The following is a 22,816-nucleotide window of genomic DNA, read 5'->3' as shown; positions in this document are numbered from 1 at the left end:
CAGAAAATAAAGGATAGTTTGTTTTCAAAATCTGTGACATTTGGTAATTCCAAATCAGGTGTTCTGTAATTTGATAATAATTCAGAATCATCCAAAATAAAAAACAGATGAACATATGACAGTTTTCTAATTAGTTTTTTTGGGGGATGTACCATTAAAAATGCAAACACCGGGGCGCCTGGGTGGCTCAGTGGATTAAGCCGCTGCCTTCGGCTCAGGTCATGATCTCAGGGTCCTGGGATCAAGCCCCGCATCGGGCTCTCTGCTCCGCGGGGTGCCTGCTTCCTCCTCTCTCTCTCTGCCTGCCTCTCTGCCTACTTGTGATCTTTCTCTCTGTCAAATAAATAAATAAAGTCTTTAAAAAAGAAATGCAAACACCATGAAATCTTGCCATTTACAATGAGATGGAGCTAGAGGGTATAAATGCTAAGCAAACTAGGTCAGTCAGAGAAAGAGGAATTTAAGAAAGAAAACAAATGAACAAAGGGAAAAAAGACAAACCAAGAAACAGACTTTTAACTGTAGAGAACAAACTGATAGTTGCCAGGGGTAGGGCGAGGGGTGGAGGGACGGGTTAAACAGGGAATGGGGATTAAGGGGTGCTGTTGTGATGAGCACTGGGTGTTGTATGTAAGTGACAAATAACTAAATTCTACACCTGAAACTAATATAACACTGTATGTTAACTATACTGGAATTAAAATAGAATAAAATAAAAAATAAAATTCTAACATTGCTTTTATTTCATGAATATGAAATTGAAGTAGTTATGACATTTGGTAGATCTTTTATATTATGAGTATCACCATTTTTTTTTCTTTTGTCATTGTGTTTGTTAGCCTTTTATTATCTTTTATTATACAGTTATTTGCCCTGAAATTAAAAGAAAACCTATTTCAAAAATTAGATGTACATGAAGTATGGAAATGGGCATTATGTGTGATCTCATTAAGTTTATTTCATATTTATTGCCTTCTAACTTTTAAAATTTAGTGCATCCTCCTTTTTTAATAAAGTGAGACAATAAATAGCCAGTAGCTATATTTGAATTTTATTTTTATGATTATTATTAATAATGAATGTGAGAATGTCTATATAACTTATTATCTGGGAAATAGAAAATGAAAGTGACTCAAAGGCATATGACTCATCAGATTCAATCTCTGTTCATTCAAATGCAGGTATAATGCACCAATTTAAAAGGTTTAAGAATTTGCTACAAAAGAGTCTTCCACATATCAGTAACAGAATTTTTTCTGGCAGAAACTAAATGCATACCTGTATGAGTTTTTTTGATAGGTGCAACAGTTGATGCAGATCTCTTTAGTAACTAACGGCTCTGCTTTACTTCAGCTTGGCATTCCAAATTCAAGGCTCCGGTATTTCCTTATTGCAAAGCTTCAGTCAGAACCATTACCTTTTCAAGCCCCTGGTCAGGTATTATTATTATTATTATTATTATTATTATCTATTATAAGTGTATCTCAGTCTACTAATTTTTTCAAGAACTAATTGGTGGAAGCTTACATGTCTCCTGTTGAGCCTCTAATATAGACCATGGCCTAGGTCTATTTCCTAGAGATTTTTCCTCTCCTGATGATGTTTTTATTGTTTTAAACAAGTTAAAAAACACTTTTTTTTTATTACTAGAAAAAAAATGTAAGTTAAAAGTTAAAAAAACCTGTCATCTGTGCTGTTATCCTCCTTTTCCCCTATCATTTCCCCTTTGACCATTGGCTATTTTGTATCTGTCATTTCCCCCCAGTACAAGCCATTGATTTTTTTTTTTAAGTTTTTATTTATTTGTTTGACAGAGAGAGAGCACAAGTAGGCAGAGTGTCAGGCAGAGAGAGAGGGAAAAGCAGGCTCTCCATCAAGCAGGGAGCCCGGTGAGGGGCTTGATCCCAGCACCCTGGGATCATGATCTGAGCTGAAGGCAGATGCTTAACTGACTGAGCCACCCAGACACCCCCCATTGATTATTTTTGATAAAATTCATTACACTGTCCTAACAATGGCTTAACAGTATTTTAACACATGGTTGCATTTTCTTTGAAGTCAGTGCTATTTAGCCTTAATTGATTAAAATATAGTGATTAGTACAAGCTAGAATAAAATACTCAATTGCTAGATAGGATCTCTAATTATGCAAGCACCTGTACATCTTTTCGTCAAAATTGCTATGGAAAACAGAATTTCAGTGATTCAGTGAAGCTCTCCTAAGTCATGTCCTGCTATTAGGGGGTCAGTATCATTTGGGTTCCTTGCCATACGGTATCAAAAATCTCCCCTTCCATGGTGGTCAATTCCAAAAACAATACATAAACTATATTAACAAAGACCTTAGCATTAAAAATTCATGGAACTATTTTTCTTTTACAAAATAGGACATTCATTATGCATGGTTACCTAATTTTCAGGAACAAGGTTTTCCTATGGGGCTCATGAGTAGAAATAACCTTTCAGGGTAAAAAGGGCTTTCCTTTTTTGAATTACTAGTTTTCCTCTAGATCATGGGTGATTCTAGTTTTTCTTTTTTAGTGAAGGAGTATGGCAAAGTTTGAACCAATGCACATTTTTTGGAAATGTTAATGTTACTTTCTTCTCTCTCTCTCTCTTTTTAATGCTGTGCCTTTTATTCCCATGACTTATTCATACTTAATGTTACTTTCTAAACTTCTTTTTTAAATTGATACTGTATATTAATAATTCAACAAAGAAATAATAAGTATGCTGAATATAGATACAGCATCATATTTGGACTTCCTATTGCTTTGTTGAATGTTTTTATTAATAAATACAGCAAGCAGTAACTCCGTGGAATAAATCAGTTCTAACCTGATGACACTATAGCTATATGATGAAAAACTTACAATAACTTGTGCACATACAAGTAAATCACAATTCCTGTTTTTAATGACAACTCTATAAAGGCTAAAGACATTGTTTGCATAACATTGACTAGACATTATTTGTCATTCTTTTTTTTTTTTTTTTTTAATACCAGTTCTCATTGATCAGGTCAAACATATTGGAGGGATGTTCTTGCCAGTCTTTTTTTTTTTTTTTTTTTAAGATTTTATTTATTTACTTGACAGAGATCACAAGTCAGAGACACAGGCAGAGAGAGAGAGGGGGAAGCAGGCTCCCTCCTGAGCAGAGAGCCCCATGTGGGGCTCGATCCCAGGACCCTGGGACCATGACCTGAGCTGAAGGCAGAGGCTTTAACCCACTGAGCCACCCAGGTGCCCCCTCCCCTTTTTTAAAAAAATATTTTATTTATTTATTTGACAGACAGATCACAAGTAAGCAGAGAGGCAGGCAGAGAGAGAAGGGGAAGCAGGCTCCCTGCTGAGCAGAGAGCCTGATGTGGGGCTCGATCCTAGGACTCTGGGATAATGACCTAAGCCGAAGGCAGATGCTTTAACCCACTGAGCCACCCAGGTGCCCCCCAGGTGCCCCTTCGTCATTCACTTTTAAGAAAGCTTTTAACAGGCTGTGTATTTTCACTTAATGCCAGGTCCTGACGGAGTTTCCCAAAATTGATTCTGAACATCCAGAAAGAAATACAATAGATGCAGAAAATGAAATGGAAAGAAAGAAAATTGAACCAAATATTTGCTCTGATAAGAGCAGACAGTGTTCTGGAAAAGAGGCCATTCTTTTTAAGCTCGAAACTGTAGAAGAAATTGACCGGAAACATCACCAGAACAGTGATCTCTCTGTGCAAATGCTAAAAGATTTTCTTGAAGATGATGTTGAGATGAATCAGTATTTTTTACCACCAAAGTCATTGCTGCGATATGCTCTTTTGTTTGACATTGTGAAGCCCACGTGCAGAAGGTCCACATGCTTTACCAAAGGGTAGGTTTGTTTTTTTTTTCTTTTTATAAATTTATTTTTTTTTCAGCGTAACAGTATTCATTGTTTTTGCACAACACCCAGTGCTCCATGCAATACGTGCCCTCCCTATTACCCACCACCTGTTTCCCCCAACCTCCCACCCCCACCCCTTCAAAACCCTCGGGTTGTTTTTCAGAGTCCATAGTCTCTTATGGTTTGCCTACCAAAAGGTAGGTTTTAAAGAGACTCTTAAAATGGGTTATTCAGAATAACCAGGTTGTTATGGCTATCATTTCTTTCAGTTCTTCTCAAAACAAGGAGCGTTTTACAAAATGTTTCTGCTGGAATGATTTTTTTTTTCCTTTTTGCCCTTAATTGCCTGCTTTCGTGTTCCAATAGAATGCACGAGCGAAAATTCCTTCTGGCAGAACATTATGTGCACAACCCACAAAAGTGCTCATAAAACACAATGCCGTTTGTTTGGTGACCTTCGTAAGAGCTTAATTACCCATGGTGGAAACATGGTTTCTGTAGATATTGAATTGCTACTTTTTAGCACCTTTCTTTTCATGGCACATCACACCTCAAAAATTTATGTCCACTATCATGATCAATATATAAGAAGAAATTAAATTTTAATATCTTAGAAATAAAGTTAAATCATCTGGTGCATATTAAAGCATACTTAAATTTTATTCTGTTTTTTTAAAAAAAATAAGTAATATATTTTTATGGTTCAAAATTCAAAGGTACAAAGATTGTGAGGCTCCTTTCCCTGTCTATCTCTTGCTCATTCAATTTTCCTTCTTACGTGCAACCAGAAATTTCAGTTTACTGTCTAATCTTCCAAAGGTATGGTGTGTGAGGGTGTATTTAAATACACATGCATATTTTACCCCCCTTTTTTAAAGTAAATGGTAATATACTGTATCTGTTATTATGTACTTTTTTCATACATCCAGTATAAACTGGATATTATAACATATGAATACATAAAGAACTTTTCCATTCTCATGGTATACCATAATACCTTTTATTGGCTACCTTTGGGTTATTTTTTGAAGTTAATATGTTTTTCATCAATTTTTTACAAACCTACAAAGAAGGGGAAAGTTAGGCCTTTACAGAAAATTTTATAAAAGATCCCTAGCTCCACCTTGTTAATGTCACTCAACCTCATTTGATGAGTCATTGTACGATTTGAAACTTCAGACTTTCTCTTTTTACCCATTAGTTAGCTTTCATGTATGCTATGTCCCAATACAAGCATACCAGATTTATTCTGATTTTATCATGTTCTGCCCTTGTACTTCCAGGGCAACTGATTTATTGCTTTGCATTGCCTTAAAAGACTTTACTCAGCTGTTGTCTATTTCCAAGGATGATAAGACAAGACTTATCAGTTTGGTAATAAAAAAACAACCTTGAAATTCGTTTGTAATTATAAATGGTATAAAGGAAGCCTTACTATAAAAGTCTATTTTAGTGTAGATAATATAAACAGGCATATACACATACACACCCATGCATATGAGAAACAGACTTGCAAAGGTATTTTTCCATGGTGTGCCTTCGTATTTTAAATTGATCCATTTGGGAAAAAATTTATGATAATATTTTGAACAGCTAGGTTGGCAGTGATCCTAGGGGGAGAAATATTACTAATATCTTGTTAGCTTTTTAAACTTTTAATACAGTTTTTTATACAATAGTCTCTTGGTTGTATGAAGAAGAGTGAAAACACTGCATCACGGTAGGAGGCAGACGCATGTTCAGGGGGCCTGTTTGTCACGGCACTGGAGAGTGGGCTTCTCAGTTCATGAGGAGAAGTGATGGTTCAGGCATTATAAAAAATAGTAGCAATTTATTTTCATCACTTCTTAACATTCGGTTTAATGTGGCAGGGATGCCAGTATTGAATGGCATTTGGATATAAGGTCTTAACAAGTGCATGCTTTCTAGTGATGAACATTAAGAAACTGGCAATACAGAGAAATGATAATTAATAATGCATAATTCAAAGTGGTTTTTACACAACTCAAAACACTACGCCAACAGTTTTAGTGTCTAGAAGTTTAAATGGAATGATCTTATGTCTTCCAACCAGGAATTTTTTACTTACAGAGCATATTTATGTGTTTCATACTATTTCAGAAGGATATAACTATGTAGATTGATTAATTCATTCAAGAAATATTTAAGAAATTTGACATTAACTAATACATTAGATGCTGCATAATGCATGTGTTAATCTTTCAGTTATGGAAGCTACATAGAAGGGACAGGATCTGTGTTACAGACCACAGAGGATGTGCAGGTATTGTATATGCTTTAGAACTAAAATATTTGAAAATTATTTTAAATAAACCTATTTAATACTTAAAATTTGGGGCTCTTAAAATAATTTTACATGCTTAATTGGGAATGAATATACATATTACTCATATACATAATCTCTATAATTTTTTACAGTAAATCTCTTTTTGTTTGTTGTTGCTAGATTACTTTCTAGCAAACAAAAACAAAAAATATTTTATGTTTCACTTTCTCTTTTCTTATTTTCACCTTTGGTATTCTTTTTACTCCGAAATGAGTAAATTGAGATGCAGCATACAGGAGTTAATGTTCTCTAAAATTATGCACTAATATCTTAATATTCCCTTGGATCACACACTATAAAACTACCTTTTAGGGAAAGAAATTTGCATCTTAGCAAGACTCTTTATTAATACGTCAATTGTAAAATAATTGAAAATAAGCTTGATATGCTACAAAAATATTTTATACTTTTGAATAATTTTGAAGAGAAATCATGTTATCTTCTGAATTAAACTCTTACCATTTGTAAAATTTACCTGTGGTAAAAATCCTATTAGAGGCAAATGGATGTGAGAATTTATTTTTACCAAAGGTATTTTATCATTTTAAGAAAATAAATTGATGAAATTGATCACAAACAGTAAATATTTTAATGATCTACTTGTTAGCATTGTGAAGTTGATTTCATTTGTTGATCAGGTTTCTTTTTCTTATCTTTCAGTGTATTTCTTGTATGTCATATTGCCATTGTTTTTTTTCTTATGATTTAATTTTTGAGGGATCAAAAATGACAGGTGAACTGAAAGTTTCCTGATTTGTTCAACATTAAGCTTTTCCTTTTCAGACATTTCATTTTCAAAGTTTATATTGCCATTGATGAGCCAGTTATAGAATTCATTGCAAGAGACATTCTGCCATGTGTTCATCCTTTTTGAGGCTTCTTACAAGAGATGATCTTATTTTCACAAATGTACTTGCACTCTACTTTATCAGTTATCTTGGCTGTTTTCTTACAGATTGAGGATATCTACAAATCCCTTACCAATTTGCCACAAGAAGAAAAGATAACAAAATTGTTAATGCTTAAACTTCGGTATTTCACTCCTAAAGAAATAGCAAATCTCCTTGGATTTCCTTCAGAGTTCGGTATGTGGGATACACGCAGACCCAAGCTTTTGTTTATTAAAGGTGCTAGAGTTCAGTAGGGACTCATAGGTGTATTTTATGAGTAAACCCTTGCCCAGACAGATGGATGTAAGGAAGCTTCCTTTCCTGATCATGCCATTTTTGACATTTTCCTTCCCTCTTCTTTCTGCTTTTTTTCTTAACCTGCCCAAATCCATTCCTTTCAGCCTCTATGCTCTCTCCCTTTACTCCAGTACTGGTCCCGAGTGGTTTTGGGAAAAGAGAGCCAAAACTGCAATTTTTCTCACCTCTCCCCACAGATGGTTGTTAATAGCATGTCCGTCTCTGGCTTTATTTTCTTGATTCCAGAAGTCATGTTCTTATAACCCCACACTAGATCTTGTGAAAGAATGCCAGAATTGGCCTTTTTATGAAGAAATTAAAAGGTTGTTAAGAATTAATTTATTTTTTTTGGTGGTAAGTATATTTGTATTTATTCTCTTCAGAGACACATACTATCAGTTATGCACCTTTTGTCCTCCCTATGAGTGGAGAAAAGAGAAGGAGTCTGGGAAAGAGTTTTCCTAATGGCAAGAAAGGGTGACTCAGGAGCACAGATGCCAGAATGGACAAAATGATTGTGGAGTCTGAGGCACGGAATCTCAAGAACAGAAAGGAAGATACAGTAGCAGAGTGAGAAAGACGCAGTCCTAACTCCTTTGCAGTCCAGGAAATCCAGGCATTGTTGCCTTTAGGAGATTGGACGTGCCCGCCTCATCCCTGATCTCTCCTTCCCGGCGCCTGTGCTCTCCACGGTACTGATGCCATCAGTTTAATAGGCTGGGGTGGGTGTGTGTGGCCAGTACGTGGCTCGTGGTGACTGGGGGAAGATGCTTTCAGGACGGCACAAAGAGGAAAAGAGTTATCAAAAATAACTCTGGGGGGTTGAATGCAGAAAAGCCAAACTTTTCTAAATCCAGTATTGTTACAATATTTTTTTTTTAAGATTTTATTTATTTATTTATTTATTTATTTGACAGACAGAGATTACAAGTAGGCAGAGAGGCAGGCAGAGAAAGAGAGGAGGAAGCAGGCTCTCCGCTGAGCAGAGACCCTGATGCGGGGCTCGATCGCAGAAGCCTGGGATCATGACCTGAGCGGAAGGCAGAGGCTTTAACCCACTGAGCCACCCAGGCGCCCCAGTATTGTTACAATATTAATGCAGTACTATTTTTGAAGCAGATAATGGGTTAAATAGAGTGTTTTAAATTCTAAATAATGGATTTACAGATGAAGTTTTGGAACACATCCTTCTGTACATGGTGAGGGGGTAAACTGACTGGATAATTTGTCCTCTTGGTATTTGGTTCTCAGAGTGTAGTCACAGCAACCAGGTTTATTTTGTAACTCTGCCTTTTTCTTGGTGATCTCATTCAGTCACAAATATCCTGGGGAGTGTTATTTAAGAAAAACACAAACTTTCCTGGTCTTAGTCTGTGTCACAAAATGAGTGAGAACATCATAAAACAAATAAAGAGCTGAGAATTGGACTCAGGAATTTTATTCCCAGTCTGTCTTTTTGCTTACTGTTTTTTCTGTTGTTTTTTTTTTAAGATAAACAATCAAAGGTACTTTCCATAGCACTAAAGAATGAAGTGATTTATTATCTAATAACGAATTCGTGTGTTTTGAGTGCATATATCTTTAAGCAGTGGTAATCACTGCAGAAATACTGACACTTACCTGGAGTCGAACTGACTGAGTTTGAATCCTAGCAGCACCTTAACCCCTCTGCTTTAGTGTGCACCTCTGTAGAATGGGGGTCATCACAGAACCAACTTCATGGGGTCGTCGTGACCGTTAAGTGAGTTAACATACATAAAATGTTTACACGCTATCTGTAACACATTATAAAATTTAAATGTCAGCTTTTATTTTTAGAATGATGGACATTTATTTGCCTTTATAGCCTTTGCTTCACAGTTTTTTTTCATCATTTAAAAATTCTACATAGGTAAATTAGGGTTTTTCACAGCTCTCTGAAAATATATGTATAATACAAGAAATCTTGGCTTTTTAATTGCTTCACCTTCTTTTAAAATATGTGATATATTTGTATAATCAGGCTTGATTGATGTCACCACTGAGCAGCACTGTGACAGACTGTCCTTCATGTTGTGCTTCCAACATGATTGACTGATTCTGGAACGGGCATTCTTTGAGTTGTTTGTGGTCAATGATGGATTTGCATTGATCCTTTCATATGTTTTGTGCTGGTTCCTTTTGTGGCTAGTGGCGTGCATTCCTGAGATAGCAAGCTTTGGAAGAGGCCACTAACCTGCACTTACAGAATGAAAGCTGCTGTCTTGACCTTGTTAATGCTATGTTTCTTTGTTTTTGAAGATTATTTTTATTTTTAATGTACCAGTTTTTTAAATCACCTTTTAATTTAAAAAAGTTATACCTGTATATAAAATATACCCCTCACATATATATAATTTTTATAAATCTGACTTGTTTGCTTTTAAACCTTTCTTACCTTGTGATATAATATTAATATTATAAAAGGTCATCCCTGGAATATTCTAAGGCTGTGATCTATTTGTGTCTCTGGCTAAGTTGAATGAAATAATTTTTTTAGATGACTAATGTGCTTACCTAAGACATGTTATCTTTATAATAGCAGTTTTATGATCTCGTTCAATTGAAAATATAATTTTTTTAAAAGGATTTCTATTTTTTTAAAATTTTTATTTATTTATTTGACAGACAGAGATCATAAGTAGGCAGAGGAGGCAGAGGAGGCAGGCAGAGAGAGGGGGAAGCAGGCTCCCTGTTGAGCAGAGAGCCCAACGCGGGGCTTGATCCCAGGACCCTGGGATCATGACCTGAGCCGAAGGCAGAGGCTTAACCCACTGAGCCACCCAGGCGCCCCTGAAAATATAATTTTATTATGTAATCACTTATTTTACTGCAATAACTATAATGTCAAGTGTTGATGAAGCAACTTTATCATAATCAATTCTTCCTCCTGGTCCGCACAAAATATATAATTTAATTTTCTTAATACTTTTAAATTATTTCTTTCATTTTATTATATAAATTGCTTTTCCTTTATTTAATTGCTATGCCAAAGGATACTGAATAAGAAAATTGTAACTAACATTATAGTGTATATTTCATGGACAGTCTTTTATGTTGCTATTTGCAAGGCTTTGTTCTAGCATATTTTGTATCTGTGGGCCAATTTGTTTTAAAAAAGAATATAGCAAATGGAAGTCCTATATGAGAAAGCACATTTGTGGAAACAGAATAGAAAAAACAACTGTGAGAGACTTGTATCCAGAATATATGAAGAACTCTCGGGCACCTGGGTGGCTTATTAGGTTAAGTGACTGCCTTTGGCTCAGGTCATGATCCCAGAGTTCTGGGATCGAGCCCCACAGCGGGCTTCCTGCTCAGTGGGGAGTCTGCTTCTCCCTCTCCCTTTGCCACTCTGCCTGCTTGTCTCTCTGTCAAATAAATAAATAAAAATCTTAAAAAAAACAAAAACTCTCACAACTCAACAATAAAAAGAAAAATAATTCAATTAAAATTGGGTGAAGGATTTGAATAGGTATTTAACAAAGAAGATGGACAAATGACCAATAAGCACATGAAAAGATGTCAGCATCATTAGTTATTAGGGAAATGTAAATCAAAGCCACTAGAAGATACCATTTCACAAAAAGACAAGCAATAAGTGTTGACAAAGATGTGGAGAAATCAGATCCCTTATACACTGCTGGTGGGGATATAAAACGGTGCAGCTACTTTGGAGAACAGTTTGGGAGTTCCTCAAATGTTAGACATGGAGTTACTGCATGAGTCAGCATTTTCACCCCCAGGAATATATATCCAAGAGAGCTGAAAACATGTCCACGCAAAAATGTATACAATATTTATAACATCATTATTCATAATCAAAAAGTAGAAACAACCCAGTGTCTATCAGTGAATAAATGGATAAATAAAATGTGTTTTATCCATGCAATAGAATACTGTTTAGTTATAAAGAGGAGGGAGTATTGGTACACCATGTTGCTTTTCTTAGATTCCACATATAAGTGAGATCATAGAGTATTTGTCCTTTTTTCTCTGATTGACTTCATATAGTATAGTGCCCTCAAGGTCCATCTGTATTGTTGGAAATGGCCAGTTTTCATTCTTTTTTTATGACCGAATAGTATTCCTGTGTGTGTGTGTGTGTGTGTGTGTGTGTGTGTGTGTGTGTGTTTTCATATCTTGGATATTGTAAATAATGCTGCAATGGACATGGGGTGCATATATCTTTTAAAATTAGTGTTTTCATTTTTACCCTATGAATACCCAGAAGTAAAATTACTAGATCATATGGTAGTTCTATTTTTAATTTGTTGGGGAAACTTCATACTGTTTTCCATAGTGGCTGTACCAATATACCTTCCCTCAATATATTTTGCATATTAACCCTTTATTAGGTATATGATTTGCAAATATTTTCTCCCACTCAGTAGATTGCGTTTTCCTGTTGTTGATGATTTTCTCTGCTTTGTTGTGCGAAAGCTTTTTAATTTGTTGTAGTCCCACTTATTTATTTTTACTTTTTTTGCCTTTCCTTTGTCAGATCCAAAAAATTGTTGCCAAAATGTCAAGGAGCTTATTTTACTGCCTGTGTTTTCTTTTAGGAGTTGATGGTTTCAGGTCTTATATTCTAGTCTTTAATCCATTTTGCGTTAATTTTTGTGTATCAGAGCAGAGTTTCCAGCTTTATTCTTTCACAAGATGGCTTTGCTATTTAGGGTCCTTTGTAATTCTGTATGAATTTAAGATTGTGTATTCCACTTCTGTGAATAATGCCATTGGAATGATGATACATATTGCCTTGAATATGTAGACTTTGGATAGTGGACATTTTATTAATGCTTCTTCCAGTCCATGAGCATGTACTGTCTTTCCATTTGTGTCTTCTTTCATTTGTTTCTTATAATCTTTTATGTGTACAGATCTTTTACATCCTTGATGAAATTTATTCCTAGGTATTTTATTCTTTTTGATGGAATTGTAAATGAGATTGTTAATTTCTCTTTCTGATAGTTTGTTATCAGTATATAGAAACACAAGAGATCTTTGTATATTAATTTTGTATTCTGGAACTTCACTGATTTTATTTATTAGTTCTGACAGCTCTTTTTGGTGGAGTCTTTGGGTTTTTATATATATAATATCATGTCATCAGCAAATTGCGACAGTTTTGCTTTTTCCTTTCCATTTTGGATGCCTGTTATTTCTTTCTTTGCCTAATTGCTCTGGCTTCCAACACTATGACTTCCAATACTATGTTGAGTAAAAGTGGTAAGAGTGGGCATCCCTGTCTTGTTCCTGATCTTAGAGGAAAATTTTTAGCTTTTTTTTTTTTTTCTTCATTTTATTTATTTTTTCAGTGTAACAGTATTCATTCTTTTTGCACAACACCCAGTGCTCCATGCAAAACGTGCCCTCCCCATTACCCACCACCTGTTCCCCCAACCTCCCACCCCTGACCCTTCAAAACCCTCAGGTTGCCCCAACCTTTTTACTTTTGAGTATGATGTTAGCTGTGGGCCAGGTTTTTTTTTGAGGTAATAAAAATGTTCTAGAATTAAATAGTGGAGATGTATGCAAAACTCTGACTATTCTAAAAACCACTGAACTTTACATTTTAAAAGGGTAAATTTTATGTCCACAAAGCTGTAAATTTTTTTTAAAGATTTTATTTATTTATTTGAGAGAGAGAGAGCATGAGAGGGGAGAAGGTCAGAAGGAGAAGCAGACTCCCTGTGGAGCTGGGAGCCCGATGCAGGACTCGATCCTGGAACTCCAGGATCATGACCTGAACTGAAGGCAGTGGCTTAACCAACTGAGCCACCCAGGCGCCCCCATAAAGCTGAGTTTCATGGATGAGTTTCATGGATGAGTTTCATGGATGAGTTTGATGAGTTTCATGGATGTTATGGTATACTTATGTGTACACTGAGTATAGCATGTTATGTGACATGATAATATCACATTGTGTAGGCAATGTAACCTTATATTTTTGGCTTCAAATTCTCACCTGTTAGTTGAATTTCATGGAGATTTTAGGGACTTCTTTACATGAATGACCACTGTGCTCTTACAAAAAGATACATCATCCTTTTATCTTTGGAAGTTAATATTTTAAATGATTGTATTATAAATTATTATCTCTCTTTTCTAGGATTTCCTGAGAAGATAACAGTGAAACAGCGTTATCGTCTACTTGGAAATAGTCTCAATGTGCATGTAGTAGCTCAACTAATCAAAATCCTGTGTGAATAATTTAAAAATGACTATGAAAGATGGTCACATTATTTCTTCCTATCCAGATGGTAATTCTAAAATTCTATTCTGAATTGATTTTGATGAAATTCAACTAAACTATCTTTATCTCTTTAAAAAGAAGTTTGGATTTATCATAAAAAGGCCAGTTTTTTCCCTAAATTTGTATTACTGTATTTTGTAAAGCAGAAATTATTATTATGCTTTAAGAGAATATATTTTCATATGAAATTGCTAAATATACCTGTAAAATATTCTTTTTAATATTATGGTATTGACAAATTTAGGAACATTGGAGTTTGAATATCTTAGTATTTTATGAAGTGTCATGACAGGCGTAGTGTAGTGAACCCGAGTTAGTATGTTTTTATATGTTAAATTACTTAATGAATCCTATCATTTTTTTGTTAGATGATTAATTCCTCATTCTAAAATGATGATTCTAATTTTGGCCTATTTCAAACACTGAATGTTTTACTTAATTCCAGTCCTTTAAACATTTCTTAATTGTAGCTAAACAAATGCATATAATATTTTAAAACGAATTATCATCATTCAGCGTTCTTACAATAGTCTGAAGAAAATGTCAGAAAAATAATCCTAAATTCTTGATTACCTCTCTGTTGGAAGCTACAGAAAATGTAGGTACACATTATCTGATTATCTTTTATTCTACCTCCATCTGAACCTCGAAACTTCATTGTCTCTTCTTTTGTTTTTTGTAAATAACTTTCCTTCAGTTTGCTATCGTCAGAGCTTGCTTTTGTCTTCCTTCTCTGCTGCTTCTTGTAAGTTAAATTTTCCATCACATTCTGAGGATGTAGCATGACATTCAGATTTTAGGGAGGAGACTGTGCCCTCTGACCCCAATTCATATGACTGTTCTGTGACTTAGCTTTTTAAACTTTTGCTTTCTCTTTCAGTAGACTTCTTGGAATTTGGGTTTCTAATCGGACTGTCTTATACCATAAATCCTGTGGTTTTGATTTCAGTGATAAAAGCAAGGGACAAAAAGAAGAAAATTGGAGTAAGACCAGAAATTGTATCACAAAATAAAAATGGTATTTTTATTCTTAAAAAATAATCATTTTGATGTGGAGAAATTGGAACCCTGTGCCCTGGTGGAAATATAAAATGGTGAAGCCACAGCAGAAAATAGATGATGATTCCTTAAAAAAAAATTGAACATATAATTACCATGTGATCCAGCAATTCCACTTCTGGGTATTTACCCAGAAGGATTGAAAGTAAGGACTTGAACAGATATTTGTACACTAATGTTTATAGAAGCATTATTCACAATAGCCAAAAAGTGGAAACGATCAAAGTGTCCATCAGTGGATGAATGCATAAACAAATGTGATGTATACTTACGTGGAATATTACTCAACCATGAAAAGAAATTCTGACACGTGCAACAACATGGATGACGCTTAAAGATATTATGGTCGGTGAAATAAGCCAGATACAAGAGGACAAATTTTCTATAATTCCACTTATATGGGATACGTGAAAGCATCAATTTCATTGAGACAAACAGTAGACGAGGCTTTATCGTGGCTTGGGGCACCTGGGGAATGGGAGTTCGTGTTTAGTGGGTACAGAGTTTCTGTTTGGGGTGGTGGAAACATTCTGGGGATAGATGGTGGTGATGGTTGCACAGAGGTGTAAATGTACTTAATGCCACTGAACTGCATACTTAACAGTCCTTAGAAGGGCAAGTTTTATGTTATATACATTTTATCACAATTTAATAAAAAACATAATTGTCCCCCCACCAACATTTTTTTCAGAGGAGCTCATAGAAAAGTATGGATATAGGAAGCTGTAGGCCAGTACATACATGTATCAATTATCACATCTACATTTTGTGTATGTTGTTTAAAGACAAGCCTTACTACAAGTCTCATAAGTTTTAGTATACAACAGTCTGAAATTCCTTTGGCACACTTTCACTAAGTTCTCTTCAATGTTGAAAGAATCTCACTAATAAAAAGGTTCAGAGTTTTATTGTGGTTAAGCTATAATTACAGTGTCCTATGCCCCATTGAGCAATGTCACACAAAATAACTGTTGAGTCCAGTTCACCAACTGTAAACCTAGAAAAGCTCCGTCGAGTGTTTTCCTCCTAACTAAAAGAACATTGCTTTGTGAATTTTTTTAAATTATTGAAATATATTCACGGGCATCTGATGATTCTTGCCCTTGAAAATAAAAATGTAGCAAGCATAAAATTCATACCTTAACAAAGACATATTTAACTGTGTAATATACTTAGTTTATATGTACGTGCAAAAATAGTCTTAAAAACGGTATTTTATTGAATGTCTACTCTGTGTTATCAGTAATAAATATGCCTAACATTTGTTCTAGAAATCCTATTTTCTGATGTTTGGACTTACTGTTAACTTATGCAGTATTTTGGAAACTATAGCCTCTTCTTCTAAAAAGAAATCTTTGCCATTTCTAACAGTAAACTGATTTTTTATCCTCCTTTTTCTATCAGTTCTTTTGGTGCTCTTTCAAATTGCTTGCCAAATAATTTTAAGTTATTACCCTGCCTCGTACTTTTAGTAACTTTTGGATCCAAAGGTAATGAACAAGAGATAACCAAATGAATGAATACAAACAAGATGAATCATACTGGAAAATTCTTCTGAGAAGCAGCTGGGTAGTCATCATATGAGAAAGATCTGGAGCTCGACAGTCTTAAGAGGTGGTAGAGCCAAGTGACAGAAGGGAGGGCGTGAACCACCCTGTTACTAAGGGATCAGTTGACCTTCAGAGCAAGCTGCGTATTTCGTTTTGGCTCTTTAATCAGACCTGCACCGTGGGCAGTGCCCATAAAAAGTGAGAAAATACCTCTGACGACCAGCCCACTTGCTCCCTTCCTCAAGAGTAGAGCCTTTTCAAGGGACAAAACCAGGAGTAGAAATTGTGAAAGTCAGGATTATGAAACACTTTTTTAAAAAATTGTGGGTCATCAGTAGAATTCCGTAACAAAAAGCCAAATCTGTCTTCTGGTTCAACCTCAACATGGTTTGGGTAGGGCTTCTGAGGATGGAGAAATGAAGCTAAGGACACATAAAACTCATTAATTCCAGTGACACCAGCGCTGAATGAAGAAGCAACTGCCATGTCAGCCCAACCTCAAGCACATACTGACGGATGCTTCCAGACTGAGGTGGCTCTGGGTGCCTCAGATAGTTACACAGCTGCCTTCGGCTCAGGGCATGATCTCCGGGTCTTGGGATCCAGCCTGGCATCTGGCTCCCTGCTCAGCCGGGAGTCCTCTGCTTCTCCCTGTCCCTCTGCTCCTCCCCACCTCTTGCTCTCTCCCTCTCTTTCAGATGAATAAATAAAATCTTAAAAAAAAAAAAATCAGAATTTAGAATCAAGAGATTCCCAAATAAGCCAAGATTACATAAGAGGGTTCTAACTTTAAGCCCATATAGGCAAAGTAGTTAATGCGTGTTTTCCTCAGGTGCTTATGTTATTGAAGAGAAGGCTAACTTTTTGTTATTTGGTCCTCAGCTTAGAACCATGACTATTTTAAGTCACGAGTTATAACTGGTTTACAAATAGCTTTGGATTTTGAACTTGAGTGAGGGTCATATAGTCTCAGCAGTTTTCTCAAAGCCTGTGGTTGAACTCATTATGTAATTTTTCAAGACAGCCTTTGAACCTGCCTGTGCCAGAACTCTTCCTCTCAGATTCCACTGTCAGAGTTTGCTGCATACAACTGTCCTATAACTTTCTGACATTCATTTATTTTTTTGATCCACATCCAGTCCAGCCTCTTCTTCCATTCATCATATCGATATCTCGGTATGCCTTTAATACTTCATTTAGGAATGCCCCTTTGCACATTTTATTAAAGGCGGTAAGAATCCTAGATATGTTCCTCAACTTTAGTTTATAGCAGCCAATTTGTCAGCATCGATTTTTCCTCTCTTGTCATTCCTTTACTTTGCTACTAAAATTTTAAACCTTCAGTTTTTGTTTTTTTTGTTTTTTTTTTTTTTTTTCAACCCTATTTTTCCTAGCCTCTATGTCTATTTCTCTCTTTAGGACTTCTAAGAATATTTTACACTAAGATACTCATGCTCTTCAAAATCTTTTGCAACCATGACCCAAACTATTTCACTATTTTTGTTTTGACTCGTGAGTTTATTCCTTTTAAAATTTATTTGTTCCGATAAATATGAACATGTGCAGAGAACTTTTTTGGCTTCTGGTTCCTGAAGTACCCAAATAAATTTGTTTTCTGAGTCTTATTTTCAACTACATCCAGCACTTACAGCTCTCCCTCAAGTACACTATACCTGATTCTTCAATCTTTCAAAAACTTACTTCTCCTGTAAATATGCATCTAGATAGAAATTTTCCCAAACTGGAAGATAGGAAGTTTATTTTCCCATAGAACTCTTCTTCATAGCTCTGAATGTTCTCATTTCTTTGCTTGTACATACCATGGTTCCATTGTTTATCTCAAGGATTTGCTCTGTATTTTATTTTGTTTGCGCCTTTATGCCTATTCCTATCAGTGCAGATTTAAATTATAAGAGTGTAAGTAGGGAACATGTTCATTTGGCCAAGTTGGCTCTATAATCAGATGAGATCACCTGAAGAGTCTTAGAGTGGAGAGCAGAGGTCTGGAGCTGAACTCATCCATTACTGAAAATTCAGTCCTCAGTCCTCTCTATCCTTAACCCCCAAGCCATTTTTCTAAGGTCTCACCCTTTCCTACTTCTTTTGCTCAGGATACCCAGATAATTCAAGAGCCAACATTTTTCCTAAGCCCTATTCTAGAATTTGTATGCTGGGACATCTTTAACTTGAGTATCTTCCCATCACACCAAACTTAGCATATTTGAAAACAAATCATTCTCCATTTAAAAATCAGTCCCACTCTGGGTGGCTCTATTGGTTTCAGCTCAGGTCATGATTTCAAGGTCATAGAACTGACCCCTGTGTCAGTTTCCTTGCTTAGCATGGAGTCTGTTTGTCCCTCCTCTGTTCCTCCCCCTGCTCTTTCTTTCTCTCTTTTTCTATCTCTCAGATAAATAAGTAAATGAATGAATAAATACAATCTTTAAGAAAAATTTTAAAAATCTGGGGCGCCTGGGTGGCTCAGTGGGTTAAAGCCTCTGCCTTCAGCTCAGGTCATGATCCCAGGGTCCTGGGATCGAGCCCCACATCCAGCTCACTGCTCAGCGGGGAGCCTGCTTCCTCCTCTCTCTCTGCCTCTCTGCCTGCTTGTGATCTCTGTCTGTCAAATAAATAAAAATCTTAAAAAATTTTAAAAATCTATTCCACTCCTGATTAACTTTGGTATTTATCTTCATGGTACTGCTTCTCTTCCAGTCTCCCATGTTCGAACTCCATCACCCAAGGTCGTCACCACCTTTTTTCTCACTGTATTTCCATTTATCAGCTTCTGTTAATAAAGTGACCCTCCCAAGAAGTCCTTCTCTGAGCAGTGATTGACTTTAGGAAAACAGAAAATGTCACTTTGAAACCTCAAGACAAACATGCCCATTTGCAACCAGATTCATTTGCTTAGCTAAACATGTGGACATTGAACAAATTTTAGCCTTCTGAATTTAATCCGGCATGAATATCGTTTATAGTAAGATAGCTGTTACTCTCCTCAGCTATTTCCTTCCACAGGTACAGGTGAACATTACACACACAAACAAGTGATTGAAAATACCTAATGGAATGGGATAGTCCTCGTGTAGTAGATTTGAGTTTTGCTGTTTGAAAAGACAATGCTATGGATGATTAGACGATGAGCTGGATAGTTGATATGATTTGAACTCATTTTAACTGAGAAACATCCCGTATTCTGGAGAATGTAAGCTTCCAAGAAGGCAGGGATTTTTTTTTTTTTTCCTCACTGCTACCTTCCCAAAAATTAAAGCAGTACCTGGCCTTTATTGAGCCCTTAATACATATTTGTTAAATGACTGACTATAGTCCCCATACTGGATCAATATAGAAGCTGCCTAAAGGCTATTACACGGTAAACAGTATCTTTAAGTCACTCTCCTGAGAACTGTTTATGTTATTGCCATTTCCTCCATATCCAGAGGAATTGCCAAATTTACTCAGATTTGGAATGCATGGTTTAAAAAACAATTCTAGGATAGGGCTTGATCTTTCAGCTTTTGAGGAAGTTGTGCAGATAGAAATTTTTTAAAATACTGCATTCTGACTTATTGTGTGGACAAGAGGGCAGGCTCATTTCTCTTTGCTCCTTCTAAGTACAATTACCAATTCTGGATACTATGATTATAAAATAATGGAAGAGGCATCCTGAAAGAGAGCTTTGTAAGGTGAGAAGAGGAAAACAAACCAGCTAGGTAATCCCAAGACTGGAAGGGGAACATGGTCGCAGAATGTCTTACAACCTCCCACCCAACAGAGAAAGGTGATCCATGTTTGGTGTCTCCTGACTCCCAGCCTCATGAGATAAGGGAGCCTAGTGTGGCTCATTCCTATCCCATGTGAAACTGGGTCCTGCTGACCAACATGAGATGAGTCTGATACCACCAGCAAGGGCAATATATACGGCTCCCCACTGACAAGTGGCCAGGGGAAACACTCTACTTTATTATAAGACCCGAGATGCCTCTCGCTTGCTGAGAATACTGGACAGGCAAACGGCACTGGCAAGGGGATCCTAAGACAAAAGGCCTGATCTTGGAAGCTTTTTATCACCACGGACAGGAGGATCCTTACCCCAATCTATAGGTGACAGGGGAAAACTTCTTCCCCCAAAGCAGCACCATCAAGGACCATATGGAACCACAGCAGTACCAGATAAAACGATTAGACCAAAGGCACTGAAAATTAAACTGCCACTGGAATCACAAACCAAAAAGTAGGCCAGGCATGCTAAACCATAAACAGAGTGACCACTTGCTAAAATAAAAATTAAAATAAGACCCAAAGCCTCCTAACATAATAGACAAAATATCCAGGATACAATCTAAAACTACTTGTCATACCAAGAACCAAGAAAATCACAACTTGAATGAGAAGAGATAGTCAACTGATGATGCCACCAAAATGAACCAGATATTGGAATTATCTGACAAGGATTTTAAAGCAGCCATCATAAAAATGCCTCTACAAGTAATTGCAAATTCTCTTGAAACAAAAAAATTGGAAAGCCTCAGCAAAGAAATAGGTAACATAAAGAGTTTTAAAAAGTTAACAAAAAAAATCACCATGGTGTATGCATTATATCCCAATTTTTAGAAAAATAAATAATGGTAATTATTTAACTGAAAAATACAATAACCAAAATAAACTTAATGGTACAGTAGAAATGACAGAAGATGAAATCAATAACTTGAAAATAAACCAATAGAGTTTATGAATCTGAATAACAGAAGTAAGATTGGAGAAAAATGAGCCTCAGTGATCTGTGGGACAATAACAACAGTGCCAACATTCATGTATCTGAAGTTCCAGAAGTAGAGGAGGAAAAAAGAATAGAGCCAGGAAACTATGCAAAGAACAGATGGAAACATCTCACATTCAGCAAAAGATACAATCGTGCATGTTCAAAAAGCTGAGGGAGCCACAAGTAGGATAAGCTTAGCTCCAAAAGTTGCATCATAAACATGAAAACTAAAAACAGAAAGACATCAAAAGCAGCCGGAGAAGTGACACAGGACACTGCACAATTTGAATGACAGCTGATTTTCATCAGAAGCCATGGGAGCCAGACAGAGGTGGCACAACAGTTTCAAGTGCTGAAGGAAAGGACCTACCCGCTGCAAATCCTATTCTCCAAACCATCCTGTGGGAATGAAGGATAGAAAGTATTTGTTGCTAGCAAACCTACTGCCAAAGAATGCCTAATGGAAGTTCCTCAAACATAAATGAAATGATAAAAGGCATCCTGGGGCATCAGAAAGGAAGAACAATGGAAAGAATTAGGGATGCATACAGTAAATATGGTCCTCGTGAATTTTTATGAATCACGTTTGATGATTGAGACCAAAATTGTAATTTCATCTCATGCTCAAAGATAATGGTACTTAAAAGTAGGGAGGATAAAGGCCCTAAATGGAAGTGAGATTTCGTTTCCTGTGAAGTGATAAAATGCTGATCCCAGGAGACTGTGGTAAGTCATAAGTGTGACTTATGACTTATGACTTATGACTTATGCCCAGAGCAGCCACTGCAAAAACTAACAAAGAAATGCACTCAAAACACTATAAATAAATCATGTTGGAAGGCAAGAAAAGGGAAACAAGGTTGGGGAGTGGAGGAAACAAGCAGAAAACAAATGATTAAATGGCACACACACAAGCTCTACCACATCAATAATTATATGAAATATAATTGGTGAAAATCCACTAATTAAAATACAGATATTGGCAGAGTGGATGAAAAAAACATTATTAATTACATGTATTTACAAGAAACTCCATTCAAATTAAATAATGCAGGTGGGTTGAAAGTAAACATGATGGTACAAACAAGAACCACAAGGGAAATTTACCATAATGATATAATTCAGAAGGACAAAAGGCTCCAGAAATGAAAATATGAAATATAGAAAAACTGGAAGCATATTAAATGTCCTTCAGTGAGACAATAGTGAAATAAGTGATTAGGAAACCTATCAAAAAGCTACGCAACGATGCAGCCCCTTTGGAAAACAGTATGGCAGTTCCTCAAAAACTTGAGTTACCATATGATCCACAACTCTTCTCTTAGGTGTGGCCCAAGAGAAATGAAAACATGTTCACACACAGACTTGTACACGAATGTTCACAGCAACATTATTCATAACGGCTGAAAGTGGAAAGAACTATTAGGTTTACCAATTGATGAACAAGTAAAGTGTGTATATCTGTACACTGGATTCAGCCATAAAAAGGGATGACGTCCCAACACATGCTAAAAGCATGGATGGACCTTGGAAACATGATGCTGAGTGAGAGAAGCTAGACCCAAGAGAGCACATATTACATAATTTCATTTTATATGAAATGTCCAGAATAGGCAAGGTAGATTAGTGATTTCCAGGAGAAGGGGGAAGAGGGGAATTGAGAGGCACAGAATTTCTTTTTTTTTTTTTTTAAGATTTTATTTATTTATTTGACAGCTAGAGATCACAAGTAGGCAGGGAGACAGGCAGAGAGAG

General features: G+C 36.0%; 1 protein-coding gene across 4 annotated transcripts in view; it reads left to right on the top strand.

The window, feature by feature from the left end:
* TRDMT1 (tRNA aspartic acid methyltransferase 1) overlaps nucleotides 1–14,705 on the top strand; it is a 66,855-nt gene extending 52,150 nt beyond the window's left edge. For 3 of the 4 annotated variants that reach the window (XM_046014079.1, XM_046014076.1, XM_046014078.1), the window contains 5 exons: nucleotides 1,354–1,437; nucleotides 3,521–3,864; nucleotides 6,103–6,160; nucleotides 7,179–7,308; nucleotides 13,544–14,705. In XM_046014079.1, coding sequence (XP_045870035.1) covers nucleotides 1,354–1,437; nucleotides 3,521–3,864; nucleotides 6,103–6,160; nucleotides 7,179–7,308; nucleotides 13,544–13,644 — 717 coding nt within the window. In that variant the 3' untranslated portion in view covers nucleotides 13,645–14,705. The remainder of the gene's footprint in view (nucleotides 1–1,353; nucleotides 1,438–3,520; nucleotides 3,865–6,102; nucleotides 6,161–7,178; nucleotides 7,309–13,543) is intronic. The other variant, XM_046014077.1, reaches the window with a different exon arrangement.
* The last annotated feature ends 8,111 nt before the right edge of the window (nucleotides 14,706–22,816 follow it).

This window comes from Meles meles, chromosome 7, assembly GCF_922984935.1.
Source record: "Meles meles chromosome 7, mMelMel3.1 paternal haplotype, whole genome shotgun sequence".
NCBI lineage: Eukaryota > Metazoa > Chordata > Mammalia > Carnivora > Mustelidae > Meles > Meles meles.
The sequence above is the reverse complement of the archived record's forward strand: the minus strand, read 5'-3'. Positions and strand labels throughout refer to the sequence as shown.